The 19,382-nt window shown below is 42.7% G+C and overlaps 1 protein-coding gene across 9 annotated transcripts in view; it reads left to right on the forward strand.

Moving 5' to 3' along the window:
* TLE4 (TLE family member 4, transcriptional corepressor) overlaps positions 1-18,463 on the forward strand; it is a 147,390-nt gene extending 128,927 nt beyond the window's left edge. For all 9 annotated transcript variants that reach the window (XM_082401436.1, XM_082401435.1, XM_082401440.1 and 6 more), the window contains 6 exons: positions 10,463-10,712; positions 11,800-12,047; positions 13,857-14,004; positions 14,455-14,605; positions 14,958-15,034; positions 16,785-18,463. In XM_082401436.1, the coding sequence (XP_082257562.1) occupies positions 10,463-10,712; positions 11,800-12,047; positions 13,857-14,004; positions 14,455-14,605; positions 14,958-15,034; positions 16,785-16,892 (982 nt within the window). In that variant the 3' untranslated portion in view covers positions 16,893-18,463. The remainder of the gene's footprint in view (positions 1-10,462; positions 10,713-11,799; positions 12,048-13,856; positions 14,005-14,454; positions 14,606-14,957; positions 15,035-16,784) is intronic.
* The last annotated feature ends 919 nt before the right edge of the window (positions 18,464-19,382 follow it).

The raw sequence follows: 19,382 nt of genomic DNA on the forward strand, positions 1-19,382 counted from the left end.
TAATAGTGGTGAGAGTGGACATCCTTGTCTTGTTCCTGATCTTAGCGGAAATGCTTTCAGTTTTTCACCATTGAGAATGATGTTTGCTGTGGGTTTGTCGTATATGGCCTTTATTTTGTTGAGGTAGGTTCCCTCTCTGCCCACTTTCTGGAGAGTTTTTATCATAAATTGGTGTAGAATTTTGTCAAAAGTTTTTTCTGCATCTATTGAGATGATCATATGGTTTTTGTTCTTCAATTTGTTAATATGGTGTATCACATTGATTGATATGCATATATTGAAGAATCCTTGCATCCCTGGGATAAATCCCACTTGATCATGGTATATAATCCTTTTAATGTGTTGTTGGATTCTGTTTGCTAGTATTTTGTTGAGGATTTTTACATCTATATTCATCAGTGATATTGGTCTGTAATTTTCTTTTTTTGTAGTATCTTTGTCTGGTTTTGGTATCAGGGTGATGGTGTCCTCATAGAATGAGTTTGGGAGTGTTCCTTTCTCTGCAATTTTTTGGAAGAGTTTGAGAAGGATGGGTGTTAGCTCTTCTCTAAATGTTTGATAGAATTCACCTGTGACGCCGTCTAGTCCTGGACTTTGGTTTGTTGGAAGATTTTCAATCACGGTTTCAATTTCATTACTTGTGATTGGTCTGTTCATATTTTCTATTTCTTCCTGGTTCAGTCTTGGAAGGTTGTACCTTTCTAAGAATTTGTCCATTTCTTCCAGGTTATCCATTTTATTGGCATAGAGTTGCTTTTAATAGTCTCTTAAGATTCTTTGTATTTCTGTGGTTTCTGTTGTAACTTCTCCTTTTTCATTTCTAGTTTTATTGATTTGAGTCCTCTCCCTCTTTTTCTTGATGAGTCTGGCTAATGGTTTATCAATTTTGTTTATCTTCTCAAAGAACCAGCTTTTAGTTTTATTGATCTTTGCTACTGTTTTCTTTGTTTCTATTTCATTTATTTCTGCTCTGATCTTTATGATTTCTTTCCTTCTACTAACTTTGGGCTTTCTTTGTTTTTCTTTCTCTAGTTCCTTTAGGTGTAAGGTTAGATTGTTTATTTGAGATTTTTCCTGTTTCTTGAGGTAGGCTTGTATTGCTATAAACTTCCCTCTTAGAACTGCTTTTGCTGCGTCCCATGGGTTTTGGATCGTCGTGTTTTTGTTGTCATTTGTCTCTAGGTATTTTTTGATTTCCTCTTTGATTTCTTCAGTGATCTCTTGGTTATTTAGTAACGTTTTGTTTAGCCTCCATGTGTTTGTGTTCTTTACGTTTTTTTCCCTGTAATTGATTTTCTAATCTCATAGTGTTGTGTTCAGAAAAGATGCTTGATACGATTTCAGTTTTCTTAAATTTACTGAGGCTTGATTTGTGACCCAAGATGTGATCTATCCTGGAGAATGTTCCATGCGCCGTTGAGAAGAAAGTGTAATCTGCTGTTTTTGGATGGAATGTCCTATAAATATCAATTAAATCTATCTGGTCTATTGTGTCATTTAAAGCTTCTGTTTCCTTATTTATTTTCATTTTGGATGATCTGTCCATTGGTGTGAATGAGGTGTTAAAGTCCCCCACTATTATTGTGTTACTGTCAATTTCCTCTTTTATAGCCATTAGCCGTTGCTTTATGTATTGAGGTGCTCCTATGTTGGGTGCATATATATTTATAATTGTTATATCTTCTTTTTGGATTGATCCCTTGATCATTATGTAGTGTCCTTCCTTGTCTCTTGTAACATTCTTTATTTTAAAGTTTATTTTATCTGATATGAATATTGCTACTCCAGCTTTCTTTTGATTTCCATTTGCATGGAATATGTTTTCCCTCCCCTCACTTTCAGTCTGTATGTGTCCCTAGGTCTAAAGTGGGTCTCTTGTAGACAGCATATAGATGGGTCTTGTTTTTGTATCCATTCAGTGAGCCTGTGTCTTTTGTTTGGAGCATCTAATCCATTCACGATTAAGGTAATTATCGATATGTATGTTCCTGTTATCATTTTGTTAATTGTTATGGGTTTGTTTTTGTAGGTCCTTTTCTTCTCTTGTGTTCCCCACTTAGAGAAGTTCCTTTAGCATTTGTTGCAGAACTGGTTTGGTGGTACTGAATCCTCTTAGCTTTTGCTTGTCTGTAAAGCTTTTGATTTCTCTGTCGAATCTGAGTGAGATCCTTGCAGGGTAATCTTGGTTGTAGGTTCTTCCCTTTCATCACTTTAAATATATCATGCCACTCCCTTCTGGCTTGTAGAGTTTCTGCTGAGAAATCAGCTGTTAACCATATGGGAGTTTCCTTGTATGTTATTTGTTGTGTTTTCCTTGTTGCTTTCAATAATTTTTCTTTGTCTTTAATTTTTGTCAGTTTGATTACTGTGTGTCTTGGCATGTTTCTCCTTGGGTTTATCCTGCCTGGGACTGTCTGTGCTTCCTGGACTTGGGTGGCTATTTCCTTTCCCATGTCAGGGAAGTTTTCGACTGTAATCTCTTCAGATATTTTCTCAGGTCCTTTCTCTCTCTCTTCTCCTTCTGGGACCCCTATAATGTGAATGTTGTTACATTTAATATTGTCCCAGAGATCTCTTAGGCTGTCTTTATTTCTTTGCATTCTTTGTTCTTTATTCTGTTCCACAGCAGTGAATTCCACTATTCTGTCTTCCACGTCACTTATCCGTTCTTCTGCCTCAGTTATTCTGCTGTTGATTCCTTCTAGTGTATTTTTCATTTCAGTTACTGTATTGTTTATCCCTGTTTGTTTGTTCTTTAATTCTTCTAGGTGTTTGTTCTTCACTTCTTCTAGGTCTTTGTTAAATGTTTCTTGCATCTTTTCGATCTTTGCCTCCATTCTTTTTCCAAGGTCCTGGATCATCGTCACTATCATTATTCTGAATTCTTTTTCTGGAAGGTTGCCTATCTCCACTTCATTTATTTGTTTTTCTGGGATTTTATCTTGTTCCTTCATCTGGTACATAGCCCTCTGCCTTTTCATCTCGTCTTTCTCTCTGTGAATGTGGTTTTTGTTCCACAGGCTGTAGGATTGTAGTTCTTCTTGCTTCTGCTGTCTGCCCTCTGGTGGATGAGGCTATCTAAGAGGCTTGTGCAAGTTTCCTGATGGGAGGGACTGCTGGTGGGTAGAGCTGGGTGTTGCTTTGGTGTGCAGAGCTCAGTAAAAGTTTAATCTGCTTGTCTGCTGATGGGTGGGGCTGGGTTCCTTCGCTGTTGGTTGTTTGACCTGAGGCAACCCAACACTGGAGCCTACCTGGCTCTTTGGTGGGGCTATTGGCAGACTCTGGGAGGGCTCACACCAAGGAGTACTTCCCAGAACTTCTGCTGCCAGTGTCCTTGTCCTCAAGGTGAGCCACAGCCACCCCCTGCCTCTGCAGGAGACCCTCCAACACTAGCAGGTAGGTCTGGTTCAGTCTCCCCTGTGGTCACTGCTCCTTCCCCTGGGTCCCGATGTGCACACTACTTTGTGTGTGCCCTCCAAGAGTGGAGTCTCTGTTTCCCCCAGTCCTGCCGAAGTCCTGCAATCAAATCCCACTAGCCTTCAAAGTCTGATTCTCTAGGAATTCCTCCTCCCATTGCCGGACCCCCAAGCTCGGAAGCCTGACGTGGTGCTGAGAACCTTCACTCCAGTGGGTGGACTTCTGTGGTATAAGTGTTCTCCAGTTTGTGGGTCACCCACCCAGCAGTTATGGGATTTGATTTTATTGTGATTGCGCCCCTCCTACCATCTCACTGTGGCTTCTCCTTTGTCTTTGGATGTGGGGTATCTTATTTGGTGAGTTCCAGTGTCTTCCTGTCGATAATTGTTCAGCAGTTAGTTGTGATTTCAGTGCTCTCACAAGAGGGAGTGAGTGCACGTCCTTCTAATCTGCCATCTTGAACCAATCTCCATGGCTGAGAATTTTTGTTCCTGGAGTGACAGAGACACACCGAAAGCAGTTGGCAAATGACATCAAGAACCCCAAAGAGAGCGTGGTGTGTTCAACAGAATATGAATTCTGGAGTGTGACACATCCAAGTGTGAATTCTGACTCTGCCAGTTGACACTAGGAAGGAAGTGACTTTATTGTGAGCTTCAGTTGGCTCATCTTTAAAGCAGGGCTGTCACCTCCCTGATAAGGAGGGCATGAGGATGAGATGATATGGTATATGTTTAGCACAGTGTTTGATATGCAGTGGCTCTTGAGTCAACTGCAGCACCATTTCCCCTTGAGCTTTGCCCAGGTCATTACCCGTCTTTCAACTGCTCATGCAGTAGAACATAGTGGGAGGCAGAGATGGCCCAAGGAGATTAGACTGAGTAAATTAGACTCCCTGTTCCTGTCATTGGTATGTCGTTACCAAGCCACCAAGGCATATAAATTCACACTCATTTATGCATATAGAGAGAAATACTTTCATTAAAGATTTTTACAGAGTTGTGAAACTTCTACATGTTTTTCAACAGGAAAACTATTTTTTGTGCTAGAACATAAAACATAATAAATCACCTAAAGGCCTCACTCACCACACACACAAAGTAACTGCATTTCTCTAGAAAGACTTACAACAGTCGCACATCTCTGTCCTAATTATTTTTACAGAATAATTGCTAGATATTATCAAAAATTATAATTAAATGCATGTTCCAAACTAATTAATAAAATAGCATTTATTTGATAATTTACATTGGGTCCACTTGCTTATGCTGGTGAATTAGCAAAGGTTCCACTCAGTAACTAACTAGAATGACAGCAGAGTTTAATTTCAACACAAGCCAAAAGTGGACTTTTTTCCTCACTTGCTACTTATATGAGACTTTTATAAATAGCGTAAAAGTATTTGATTAAAACCATTGTGCTAATTATATTATGGGAAATGACATGTGATTTCAGCCATAACAAAAAATCTCAGATTTATGGGTTTTAGGCCGCTCAGAATTCAGAAATTCTTCTCTGTTGTTGTTTTTATTTGTTTTTATAAAGCAAGATTTTTCAAAATAGGAACAATTCCTGACACACAGCAAACCCTCAAGTATTTGTTGGCTGGCTAACCTGCTAGTGGGTTCACATGCTACTAGAACCCAGTCTTCTGTCCTCCTGCCTGAAGTATCAGTACAACAGCCAGACCTTTCATTGTGAATTCAAGGTCTAGTTCTATCTCATGAGACATTGGAAACTTGGGCAAGGTGTCGCAAAGCATGGAAATGTTGAGTATGGCATTACAGAAGTGGGCCTCTCATAGAGGGAGGTGGAGGTGGGAAGGCCAAGAATCTTCTCGACTATGCTGGGGTTTCATCGAAAGATGATGATCCAAATAAAACAGCAAATTCGATACACATGTTTTAAACATAGATTTGCAGATGTCGGAATTGTTTGAAGTATAGTTCTGTCAGAAAGTCCAAACTTCCGTTCTTTTCACCATCTCCCTTGGAGATCACTCTTAGCTTTTAGTAGCTTTGCCTGCCGAGAGAGAATTTCTCTGGCTCCCTGCACCTATTCCTTCCAACCCTGTATTTTTAGTTATTTGTTGGACATCTCAGCTAGGCATCTTGCGTGTGTATTATTTGCACTACAAATTCATCATATTCACAAAGTGCTTCCCCAGACTAGATGTTCCTCCCAATTTGCCTGGTTTTCAGAGTACTCCATTCCTTGTTCCCTGAGTTCAGAAACTCAGCTATTATTGGCTTCTTCCTCACATCTCATTAGTTGAGTCCTACGCAGTTTCATATCCAGTTACTTCTAGTGTGTCATCCTTCTCCTTGCCTAGTTCAGGGCCCCCATTGCCTCTCGTCTAGATTATTCAAATAATTGTCTCTTATTCCCCCTATCCACTGTACTCCTTGCCACCAAATTTATTCTGTGAGTGGCTTTGCCCCAGTAACGTCCCACTCCTTCTCCTCCTAAAAACACTCTTCAGTAAATTCTGTTTGTGAAATTCTCAGGCTGACCTTCTAGGCCCTCCCCCTCCCTTTTATACGTTTTGTGTGTGTGTGTGTGCGCGCACGTGCGCGTGCAGTGTATTTTATCAGGCTGTGCTCGGGCCAGCTCCTTCAACCACTTACTTTGTTGGGTCATTGTTGAATAAATGCATTCTCCAATTAAAACCAATCCAGGACTTTCCCACATCATTTCACCTCTTCCTTTTAGAGCTGCTCCCTCCACCTGGAATGGTTTTTCCATCTTCCTCCCTCTTTGGTAAAATCCGTCCATTCTCTAAAACCCATCTCCAGTACCGTGTCTCTCATGAAACATAAGCTTTATTTTTGGTTTTGGAACCACCACAGAACTTCATCCTTCCCATTTTGCACCTGGTATTGTAATCACTTCTATACTTTTCTCATCATGCTTCCTAGATTACAAGCCACTTATGGGCAAGGCAAGTGTCTTACCTGATACTGTATCTCAGCATGACGTCTAAATCAGAATATGTGGATAAGGAGTACCGATGCATTTAATTAGGTAGAAAAAGAAAAGTTTTTCAAGCCTGGGCCTCCCTAATTTCTAGGAAAGTTGGCTTTCATTACACATTCCAGTACTCTTTGCTAGCTACACATCAAAGAGTTTGTTGAAATCTGATGATAAGTATGTACTAGAGCTTTCTTTCTTCCAGTTTTGAGTGTCTTATATATATTAATAGTAAACAAGGGGCTACGTTATATCCTTAATGCAATTAGGCTCTTGAAATTCTTAATAAGGGAGTTACAGGAACATAGTAGGTGCTCACAGAGTGGTTGTGGTTGAGTTGAATAATGTCATATTGAAAACCTCAAAAGAAATGGTGTGCCTGATTTCTTAACTATTTAAATTCTCAAGACTCTTTAAAAACCATTTAGTTATTCTAGAGGGGAGAGAAGGGATGTCTTTTCAAGGAGATTATCATTAAGAATGTATAACACCATCTCTAAACTTGGAATAATCTTCCTTTTTCTTTCTTTAAGATTTAGTCGTCATGACCTCTTAATTGCTAAATCAGTTAGCCTTTGTCTCCATCGTCATCCCTCAGAATCTCAGCCTTTCTCTACAAGCATTACTGCCTTCCCCTCCTTGCCTGAACTGATGCCTGGCTCTCTCCCAAGGGAACCCCTTCACCTGCAGCCCTCCAAGGGGTGCCCTTTCATTTACTTCACATCAGCAGTCGGAGCCAGTGGCAGGGCTGATAATGGCTATGGTTGATTCCCTCCCCCACCTCCTGTTCCTTTCCAGTCTCTTCCAGAACTGAACTCATTCTACCTTCTTGTGAAAACCCAACCCCTTTCAGACCTGTGCCATGGGTCTCTACTCCCTCCTCAGCCTTGTTGGGAGATTTCCGAATTAATTAAAAACTTGACACTTGGTCCACTCAGAGCCTGCCGTCATCCTGGGTGTCACTGCTGCTCACAAGGTCAGCCCCCCAGTAACATCATCTCAGGGCTTGGGCCACATCACCTCTAGTGAACCTCTGCCCTTCTTGACTTCAGTTACCTACTTGTAGACCCCAAAGAAGACCTTGTCATCAGCCCTCACTGTCACCTCCAGGATCCACGCATGCCATCCAGTACAGCCTTCTCTGCCTCTACCCAGAGAAATCTTGAATTGCAGATCCGTTCCCAGCTTTCTAACTGTCTCTCAAGCCCTGGCTACTAGCTTCCCCCTAGATTGCTGCACTAGCCCCCTGACTAGTTTTCCCTCTTCCATTCTGCCACCTACAATCCATGCTTCCCCCAGCAACCAGAGCAATCCTTTGAAAACATGAACTGAATCATGGCGCTCACTGCCCCACACACAAGTCTCCAGTGACTTCCCACTCCACTCGGAATAACAGCCCAAACTCCGCCTCACAGCCTATGAGGCCCTTTTTCACATGGCCAGGCTGCACCCCTCTGCAGCCTGTCACTCTCCCCTGAGTGCCCCTGGCTTTCTCCCTTGCTGCTGCTTCTAAGACTTGCATTGACTGCCCCCTCCCTTCGCTATGCGTGCAAGACTAGGTCCTCCCTCAGCTCTCAGCTTGCACACCGCCCCGGACCTTGCTGCGTGCCTTCCGTCTCTTTTATCTGAAACTCTGTGTGTGTGTGTGTGTGTGTGTGTGTGTGTGTGTGTGTGAGAGAGAGAGAGAGAGAGAGAGCACATTTACTGCCGTCTGAGGTTACTGATTTATCAGCTTATATATTAGCTCTTTTCCCTTCTAGGATGTAGACTCTGGAGGATAGGGACTTTGAATATCTTATTCACCTCTGATTCCCCAGCATCTAATAGTACCTGACTCATGTTGGGTATTTAATAAATATTTTCTGACTAAGTGAATAGTGTAAGCGTCCTATCTCCCTCTGGCCTTCAGTGTACCATACTCCTCCTCATACCATCTTCCTTTCTTGGCCAAGGAAATTAATACCTGTTCTTTATATTGCAGCCCCATTGCCATGAATTTCCCTGTTCTTCTCACTTTGTCAAATTCCCAGAGTACGTGGCCTGTCCATTGTTCATAGCATTGACCATCTGACATTTTAATCTTTATATATGTTAGTATCTCACTAATGAATCAGCCCCTCAGCCCACCTGCCACCTACCCCCAGACCCCAGAAGGTAACTTTTGGAGAATAGGGGGTAGGTGGGGTTTTTTCTCTCTTGTATCCCCAGTCCTTTCTGTTGCATCCCCAAGTGCTTCTCACACTGGGATAACCCAAGAAATATGTGACTGACCATCTACTCCCCCTTCCATGTTATTGTCTCTCCTGATTATCTACCTCTCTGACTGCTCTTGCTGGAGGTCCCCTACATGTTGTAAGCATTTTCTTAAATTTTGCATCTAGTCTACTCATTACATAATCTGCCCCAGGATTATTCTTTCTGCTCCTTTAGCTTCAACTATCACTTCTTTGTGGATGAGCGCACATCGATCTTTCTGATCTGAACTCCCTTCTGAATCCGAGTGCTCAACTTCTGGTTGAGATGTTTGGGTTCTCACCTGCCCTCAGGTTGAAGAAAACCATACCATTTACCTCCGCACGTGTGTACCCTTCGGTTATGCTTCCCTGTCACCTTCACTAGTGTATTGTGGCCTACCTAGCCACCTGGGTTCCGAGCCTGAGAGCCCTGCTCGGCATCTCTCTCTCCCAGGCCACGCGGCCAACATGTCTCCAAGTCCGTTGCTTCGACCACAGGAATATATCTCCTGTCTTCCTAGCTTCCCACCACCTCCGCCTCAGCAATCCGACATACTCCTTCTCTTCTACAGCCCAGTTCTAACCCACTTCTCTGCGTAATCTACAGAGAGAGAGAAAGCCCTCTGCCCTCTGGTCCCCAAATCTGCCACAGCCACATCCTTTCTGGGGACATTTGGGACTTTGTTGATGATGTCCCCTCAATAATGGTCTGAATTTTGATGCGTGTGGCTAGCCTGTAGATTTTTGCGTTAAGGAACTCTAAACTGTTTTGATTCTAAAACTTCCCTGATAGGTCCAAGCTCCTGTCCTTTGTTCACCCACAAATGTTTTCCCTTGGTATGTCTTTCATAAACTTCTTCCCGTAAACGGAGCACATTCTGAAGCTCCGTGCCAAAGACAATGCCATCATCTCCAAAGTGGGCTACTGCCCGTGATGGTTCCCCAAGACAGGCCCTGCTCCCTCCTGCCTACCACCGACATCTCCTGCCTCCTGAAACCCAGCATGCATCCCAGCGGCCTCACTTGCTGACTGTTCCCTGACTTCAGTGCCTTAAGAATACAGGTGTCTGTTGAGGGAGATGCTTTAACTTAAGTTGCATTTTAGAGCCAAATGCTTTCACAACTGGAGGGTTTTCCCTGGAAATGACCTGGAGATGGAGGTACTGATAGGAATTCACAGGTGGGCCTCTGGGGCAGTCACACAGGATGCTTTTTTTAGGTTCTAATTCCACTGGGAGTGGGATTACTAGGATTTGTTATTGTCAAGTCTGATGGGACTTGATCCAAAAATTTTTTTTCATTTTTTGGTAGGTCATATGCCATTTCAGTATCTAGGCCTAGATCCTCTTATCATCTTAAAACTTCATAATTTTAGCTTACTGATTTTCATTAGTAAGTCACTTGATTGGAGTGAAGTGATCTGTAGGTTAAAATCTTATCACAGCCTTCTGAATCACCGGAAGTAGAAGGCAATGCAAGTTTGTCGAGTGCCCTGGAGGAGTAGTTACTATGCTGGGCATTGGTGATCTTATTTAATTCTCTAAGAAGCGTAGGTAGCATTCACTCCATTTTAAAGATCAGAACCAAGTAAGGTTCAGAGAGGTTATGTAACTACTGATGTCACACAGCAGCTAGCGAAGAGTTGACACGATATTTGATCATAGATTTAGCTCTGTGGCTCTGAAAGTTATGTTCTTTCCACCATATGCAGTAAATTTGACTTGTTTGCAAATCATACGTAGCACTGAAAATGTTTTATTTCTCGTCTCATTACAGTGATCAGTTAAGTAACATTTTTTGCATTCTCCCTTTCCTGTCTTTTCTCCTCGCCACTGCCTTAGAGCATACTCCTTCCACGTTACTGCAGACGGTCAGATGCAGCCTGTCCCCTTCCCCCCGGACGCCCTCATTGGCCCCGGCATCCCCCGACACGCTCGCCAGATCAACACCCTGAACCACGGGGAGGTGGTGTGCGCGGTGACCATCAGCAACCCCACACGACACGTGTACACGGGTGGGAAGGGCTGCGTCAAGGTCTGGGACATCAGCCATCCCGGCAACAAGAGCCCTGTCTCTCAGCTCGACTGTCTGGTGAGTGAACGTGGATGAACATGGTTTAAGCCTTCATGCAGAAAATAGGACCTGGATGTACCAGCAACACACAGAATTGATCCCAAGTGGGTAGTTGTCTTCAGTGGTTTGTGCTGTTTGACTAGGAGCGCTGACGAGAAGGTGTGTCTTCTCTCAGTTACTTAAGGTGGATTTATCCGGTTCTTCACGTGTGGCACTTGCTCCAGTGCAGTTTTCATTCACCCTGCCCAGTGCATGGGAGCAGGCAGACCACTTGTTTTCCTGTCTGATAAAGGAGTTTAAGAAAACTACAAGTCCACGGTGGTTTCTGTGAGAGTGCACCCAAGTATCAGAATCTGTCACATTATGAGACAAGAGTAACTTAATACTTCACGTGGCAAACACTAGCTACCCCATTAGCTGTCTCATGGGTATTCGTCCTCGGGTTATTTAGGAAATTTCAGTTTGATTTTCATCCTTGGACCAGCAGTAGAATGTTTCGTGGCAGCACGATGCTAGGTCAGTTTAAGGTAGCTGCACAAGATTCCCATAACCTCACGAGCTGGGAGGAGGTGGTGTCTTCTGTCACGTAACACGCCTTTGTCAAGCCTTGCCTCCAGTTGGTGCTGCTTAATCAAGCCCGTGCTGCCCCTTGGCCAGGTAATGCAGGGCCAGGCGAACGGAAGGGACCACAAGGTCTCTAACTCCCTGGCACTTGTTTGGCGGCAGAAACAGGGCCTTTCAGCAGCCAGGCCGAGTGTACCCGGTTCCCGGTGGGGCCCCTCCAGGGTTGTGAGGGCTGCTGCGTCTGCGTGTGCAAATGACTCAGGCGGCTGGTTGATTTGCTGGTGCCGAGAGTGGGTCTAGATCTTTGCGTTTTCATGCTAATTAAGATTAAATATGTCAGTACTGAATTTTGTAGATCAAGTTTAAGTACTTCCTTAATTTCATGTAATTTACTAGCATTAATCTACTTTATCATTGTCATAAGTGAAAATAGCTCATTGAAACCAGGAGGGAACACAATACTTTTATGGATTTCTGCTCTCATGTTAATGCTGTTTTCCTTTCCTCATGAGTAACCTCTTGATGGGTTTTGTCTCTACAGAACAGGGATAACTACATCCGTTCCTGCCGATTACTCCCTGATGGTCGCACCCTAATTGTGGGAGGGGAAGCCAGTACCCTGTCCATTTGGGACCTGGCGGCTCCCACCCCGCGCATCAAGGCAGAGCTGACGTCCTCGGCCCCCGCCTGCTACGCCTTGGCCATCAGCCCCGACTCCAAGGTCTGCTTCTCATGCTGCAGCGACGGCAACATCGCCGTGTGGGACCTGCACAACCAGACGCTGGTGAGGTGGGTCAGCAGGGTCCCTGACCAGGGCACTGAATTTGCCTGTGCTGTGCCGGAGAGCTGTGTGTGTGTCTTTTTAAAAAAATGAAACACAGCTGTCTTACTAAACATTGTTAAGAATAGCGCCGTTTTAAGATGCTGTAAAATCTTGTCTTCTGCACCATTTGAACTTGTATCGGATGAGGGATTGTTTTCTTTCTTTTTTTTTTTTTTTTTTTTTTTTAATTATACGAAGCATCAATCACCAATTCAGGTTTTAAAATAGGAGGTCAATTTTATTTATTTTTCTTTTTCATAAATTTATTTATGTACTTACTTATCTTTGGCTGTGTTGGGGCTTCGTTGCTGTGTGTGGGCTTTCTCTAGTTGCAGCGCGCGGGCTTCTCATTGCGGTGACTTCTCTTGTTGCGGAGCACGGGCTCTAGGCACGCAGGCTTCAGTAGTTGTGGCACACAGGCTCAGTAGTTGGTGGCTCGCGAGCTCTAGAGCGCAGGCTCAGTAGTTGTGGCACACGGGCTTAGTTGCACCGCGGCATGTGAGATCTTCCCGGACCCGTGTCCCCTGCATTGGCAGACGGATTCTTAACCACCGCACTACGAGGGAAGTCCCAAGAGGTCAGTTTTACATAATTAATGCACATAAGGTGCCCATGACCTCATGAGCTCGTTAGACATACGTCGTTTGCCACCTGTGCTAACAAACCGTCGTTGTCAGTAGGTACTCACTGAGAAGGTTCACAGTGCGTGGTGCAGTCCTTGGTGCTGTGTGTATCTGACACATTCTTTCCTCCGACAAATGATCATTGAGCTCTTACCCTGGGCCCAGGCATTGTGTTGGGTGCGCCTCACCCTGAAATGATCTACGTAATCTGTTGTCCCACCTTACAGGATGGATAGACATAACTATGTCTGTTTAGAAATGAGGTTGTGTAGGATCGGCACTGATAGGAAAAGCCCTGAAACACGTGTGTCTCCAGATGTCAGCACCTGAGAGAGCAGGAAGCCAGAGGTGTGATCCACTAACGGGTGTGCAGAGGGTGTGATGGAGCCCAGCTACAGGTCCAGGGGAGGGTGGAAGGAGAAGAGGCCCCTGCTGTCCGTCTGTAACGTATTTTGCAGGACGGAGCTCTATAAATGCTTCCAAAAACAAAATAGTTATCACTTTTTCCCCTTTTGGGTAAGGCTCTTCTGAGGAACTGCTTCTAAGCCCCAGCCCCCGTGTCTTTCGTACATTCTGCCTGCTCCTGGGGCAGCTGAGTCACACGGAGGCTCTTTGCACACTCCTTACTTGAGAGCGCGGCCTTCCACCTGGCACAGCCGCCTACAGCTGCGCTGCTGCTCGCTGGCAGAATTCGTTCTGCTGCTCTCTGTGCCCATCCCCAGGGCTTTTAGAAGGGAAACGACTCCTTACATCCTCTGAAATTCTCTCCTCCTTTTATATCACACTGACAGAATAGGTCTCGGATTGTGTCTTTGATTAGTTCATTTTCATGTGGCTGTGTTTTCTTTTGATTCAGATGGAGATTTTTTTTCCATCAGTTGTTTCAGTTGTGTTTTAGCATAAGAGTAATTTGAAGAGGACTTCCTAAGTGTTCAGAAATAAACAAAACGTGCAGGAGATTTCAGCATCTCAATTAAACTTTAATCTCTCTACCTATATGCCTTGTTATTACTTTGAATAATAGAAAATATAATAAACCAAAAGGAAATCTGCCAATAGGGCCTGTAATGAAATTGATGGCTGAGGAATTCTAAACTGAGTTCACCTAAAAATTAACTGTTGAAGGACTTTTCTCCATGTTGACATCTTCAGGCAGTTCCAGGGCCACACAGACGGGGCCAGCTGTATTGACATTTCTAACGATGGCACCAAGCTCTGGACGGGCGGCTTGGACAACACGGTCCGGTCCTGGGACCTGCGCGAAGGGCGGCAGCTGCAGCAGCACGACTTCACCTCCCAGGTGCGCACTCGTGCACGTGACATTTTAGAGACCTGGTTTTGTGAAATATATGAGAGACTTCAGAGGCAATTCATTGACCATGTGACAGAGTCACTTTTGACTCAGAATTAGATAACTAAAAATTTTGTTGTTTTCTGTGAAAATACAACAGTATATATTTTATTGAAGGACAGAAAAAATTTCATTTATTACAGGCTTTAGCAGGTTTTTATTTCAATGACCATTACTCTGTAGGTCTTTGAATTTCACACAATTGATTAGTAACTTAGATTGTGGAGATCTGACTCATTACTTGGGATCACACCTTTGACTTTGATTTCTTCCTGTACAGTTCACATTATCTTGATTTCCTTCATTATTTAAGTAGTATCCCCGGAGGAAGCAGTGCCTCCCCTTTAAAGGAAGTGTGTCCTCTGTAGCCATCATCACCATCACCTGTTTTAATTCTAGATCTTTTCTCTGGGCTACTGCCCAACTGGAGAGTGGCTGGCGGTGGGGATGGAGAACAGCAACGTGGAGGTGCTGCACGTCACCAAGCCCGACAAGTACCAGCTCCATCTCCACGAGAGCTGCGTCCTGTCACTCAAGTTCGCCCACTGTGGTAAGCAGGCCCCTGGCGTCCACTGCCTGTCATTCCTCCTTCCTCCTGATTCATTTCAAGTCCGGTCTTTAGTTCATTGGCATGTCCCTCTTCAGAATTATATTACCTCCTCACATATGCCTACTTCCCTAATACCATGTAATTTTCTGCAGTTTATCCACTTTATCCTTGCCCTAAGTATAAATGACTCATTAAATCTAGGAGAGTGGGCTTTATTTTTCCAGTGAAAAGAAACTCTTATTTGTTGCAGATTAGGTGAGTTTTCCATGTATCATTTGATGCTCTGTAACACAAGTCTCGGGACTCTGACAAAGGAATAAACACTACCTTTTTTGAAACCCTGTTCCTATAGGCAAATGGTTTGTAAGCACGGGAAAGGACAACCTTCTGAATGCCTGGAGAACACCTTACGGGGCCAGTATATTCCAGGTAACACTTCACTTGTGTAGCCTTCACTCACTGTGCGCTCACTGCTTGGTTCTCTGTGCGTTCTCGCAGGTTAATAACGCACGTGTCCTAGGAGGTCGGAGCTAGTGTCACTCCCGTCGCACAGAGAAGAAAACTGTGCCTGAGGGGGAGACTAGGGTCCCAGCTGCAAGCTGTGCCGCCAGGAGTTGTGTCCCGTTCTCTTTGAGCTCAGAGCCAAGGTGCCGTGCCCGTGGCCCTAACTGGCTCTTCACGCCCCATCCCTTTTTACGTGTTAGAGTAGCAGTTTCATGTCTTCTGTGTAATTTATTTGTTTATTTAATTTTAATTATGGCTTTTAAAATTTTTGTTTAAAATTTGAGCATTTTGCTTGAATATTCATTCGTGTTGTTATTCCTGATTTCCCGCCCCCAAAAGAGTGCTGTGGAAAAGTGTAATAAATCTTGATTAATTTTATGAACTTTTATTCTTATTAACTCAGTGGTACTTTGTGTAGTTTGTGGAATTATTTGCAGGAGAACCAGATTGTAGGCATGATACACACTCACATACAAATCTCTCTCTTCTCTCCTGCTAGTAGGTGAGAATTTCATAGGCCAGTTAAAGAAGATTTCCTTTTTAATCTTCTGTATTTAGGATGTTATTTTCTAGGTGGTGGTCTTTTTTTAGGAATAACATAACAGCGTTGCAGTTTTCTTGACCATGTGGTACTAAGTCGTAGAGGAGATTAATTCATTTGAATCTAAAGCTGCATATATTGAGTGAAAGTACTGTGCAAGATAATAGGACAAAAATAGCAGATTCTTACTGTCATGAAGTTTATAATGTAATACAGTGGTTTTTGTATTGTCGATCACAACCTTTCAGATGGTCCCAACCAGCACTTCTTTAAAAAATGAAATTAAAAAATGTTAAGAGTATATTTTTTGTAGTGAGTATAAGTATTATATCTCGTTTCTCTGGGTTATGAAGTAAAATTATGTCTCGGGTCTCTGGGTTGTGAAGTAAAATGTATTTATTACAGGTTGCGTTCCAAAAGTTTGAGAAACACTGGTAGTGGGTTAGCATCTGCATGTCAAACGTTTATTTTTTAACTGTTCAAAGTCCCAGTTAAAATCCTGTGGGGTTTGTTTGTTTAGCACAGTTTAGTTAAACGTTAACCGTGACTGCTTTGCAGTGGGTGTAGTTGAACATGGTATTTGGAGCTCTAACAAGAGTGGTAACATTTTTCTTCCTAACTATTGAACTCCTCCCCACTTGCACATTTACATTCTATTTTTACATAGGGAACAACGAGGTTTTATGTTAGAGATATTCTTACATTCCCTATCTCAAGAACTATAGTATTTTCAATACGGTTCCCCATTATTACCTCACCTGGACTCTGAGGCCACCCCACCTTCTGTCGTGGCAGACAGGTAAGCTGTCTCTACCTAATTACCTCTTCTAAGGAAAGTGAGGGCCACGACAGGTTAAGTGACGTGTCTAGCATTCTGCAGCTCCGTCTGCATCCAGGCCATCCGAGTGAAGGCGAGGGTTTTCACACTGAGAACCCTCTGCTCTTAGCTGGAGACTAGGCTTTGAAGTAGAGCCTTCCTTCATCAGCGGCCAGGACTGCCTTTCCTCGCTTAGGCTCCTGTTTTGGTCAAGGGAACATGTTATGCTTCTTTTTGCTCCAGATCCTCCAGTCCTGCCTCTCGGTACTCGTGGGTTTCCTTTCAGTCTTTAATGTGTTTGTGTGTCTCTTTCCCAGTCCAAAGAATCTTCATCGGTGCTCAGCTGTGACATTTCTGTGGATGACAAATACATTGTCACTGGCTCTGGGGATAAGAAGGCCACGGTTTATGAAGTTATTTATTAAGGACAAATCTTCATGCAAACTGGACTCCTCCTTGTAGCACTTTGTTCTGTCATCCTTCTGTTCCCCCGCATCTGAAACCAAGGATTTCCAGTACTCATTGCAGTCGTGGAGCTCAGTCCCTGCCTTCCCCCACTTCCTCCCTGCTGTTGAATTGTGAATACTCGTTAAGAACCTGTGATACCAAATCTTCAGCTATCTACTCGGAAGAACACGGATAACCCTACTTAACAGTGAAAGGAATCTTTAATTATGTATTATATCTGTAATATATTTATTTTGTTTAAAGAAGGCTTTCTAACAATGACTGACTAAATAAAGCTGTCTGCTCCTGCATTGATAATGAAGATGCGTTGTATTTGATACCCCTCCCCCCCTTTTTTTGGCAAAGGAGGGGAAAGGAAGGTTTAAAATAACTGATTAAAAATGTCACTAAATGTAGACTAATGACTGTATAGAGATGTGAAATGTATAATTACATATGGAAGCAATATGTTGCTGTGTTGTTAGATGTTTTTGTTTTTTACTTATTTTAAAGATGTTTGGAAATTTGAACAATTAGAAGGTGACAGACCATGTCATATTCATTTGAGTCTATTTGGACAACTTTAACCAATATATCTATAGCTTTAGATTATATTCGATAAAAGTAATTGGACTTTTTCTTTTTTTCTTTTTTTGACTTGTTGACAAGTGTCTTTGTAATATGTTTTTAATTTTTTTTTATTGTATTATAGACATATGAACAAATTAAATTTGGCCTCAAAGGGAGAACTTAATCCCTTCTGGGTATTTTTGCCACATTTCTTTGCAGAGGGAGATGTATACCTTTGGGCAGTTTTGTCATTACGAGAAATGATGGGTTATTTTTTGGCATGTTCTTTGGGAACCGCACAGATTCAGGGGAGGAGTCCTCCCACTGTGCAAGTCAAGTCTTTTACAAGACAAGGAGCAGAGGAGGATTTGCAAGGACCTCCCTCTGAAAATCAGAAAGAATGGACTCTCACCTGGGATGAGGACTTGCTTTCTTTACCTCCGGTTCTTTCCATGTCTTAGCTGGATGTCCCTGAAATGGACACAGGCTGTGCCATTGTGCCAGAAACATTGTTGTTATCTTTTATGTTGTTGTTGTTGCTGTTAAACTATGATATGTGACTCCTTTTTTTTATTATTATTTTTTGTTTGAATGCTTTAAAAATCTTTTAAGTCTGTGGATCTGCTGATGTACAGTGCCTTTGCTGCTATGGATCAAAATCAAGAGAACTGTGTAGATAAACTTTATTGTATAAGTAGAAAATTACTTAATTTCATACTAGAAATGGATGGATGCTGCAAGTTGAAATGGATTGTCCATTGACGTTCCTAATGTGGTAGCAGGAAAAAAAAAATGGTGTCTTAAGTGCTTAGTGTTTGATGTCTTTAACAGTTTCGTAAAACTCTACAGTGTAGAAAGATTTTGATACTAAACTGTGCATTGTACATAGTTCTAATGCATTGTATTGACCACCAGTACTTCTATAATGGTAGATTGTTTGTGCATTCAGACTTTTAAGCATTAAACATAAATAACTTCTGGTATGCTTATTTCTAATTCTTCATTTTGCTGGTTTTAGTTTATTTTTCATCTTTGACTATGCCACTCGTATATATTAAAAATTACTAGTTTTATTCAAGGGAGATTGCTGTAAAAAGTCATGTGGGCTTTTTTATTGTTGCTGTTTTAGTTCTGTGTTCTTACTTGAGAAGAGCTAGAAGGGAGGGTGGATAAAGGTTATCGATGACGGCAAATATTTATTGCGTGACTCTTTAGTTTGTCAAAACGTTGTCGTGTTACTGAAAGCCTTGATGCTTTAGAGCTGTGCTGTTCAATATAGTTACCACTAGCCATTTGTGGCTGTTTAATTTTAACTTGATTAAAATTTCAGTTTATCAGTCATACTAACTACATCTCAAATGTTCAGTTTGCCACATACAACTAATGGCTAGCATGTTGGACTACATAAATTTATAGAACATTTCCAAGATCACAGAAGGTTCTGTGGGACCAACGCTGCTTTAGAGTTAGCCGACGCATACCATTTCCAGCCTTTGGGGTTTGGGAAACATTTCCAACGTGATACACTGAAGTCTTTGAACGCCTGAGGTCCCTCGGGCTGCTGCTGCTTGGCTTTGTGAAGCTTCAGCATAAGAAGGCACTTAAAGAATTCTAAAGTTTTGGGACTCAAAAACCTGACATTTTATGCATCCACTGGCTAGAAGGAAGGCTGGGCGTTGGGAGCCCCACGGTGGTCTGGAGTGTCTCAGTGATCAGCTGTGAGAGGTACTGAGTCTTTAAGTGCTAAGAGTTCAGCAGCGTTCATCATGGAAGCAGCACTTCAAACGTGAGTGCTATGAGTGCTGCTGCATCAGATGATAACGTTCTTGAAGTATTCGCTTAATTAATTTCTGTTTATCCTTATTAACATTTCTTATAAAGTAATAGAGAATTGGAGT

The sequence above is a fragment of the Balaenoptera borealis genome (genome assembly GCF_965194805.1).
Source record: "Balaenoptera borealis genome assembly, chromosome: 8".
NCBI classification, from domain to species: Eukaryota; Metazoa; Chordata; class Mammalia; order Artiodactyla; family Balaenopteridae; genus Balaenoptera; species Balaenoptera borealis.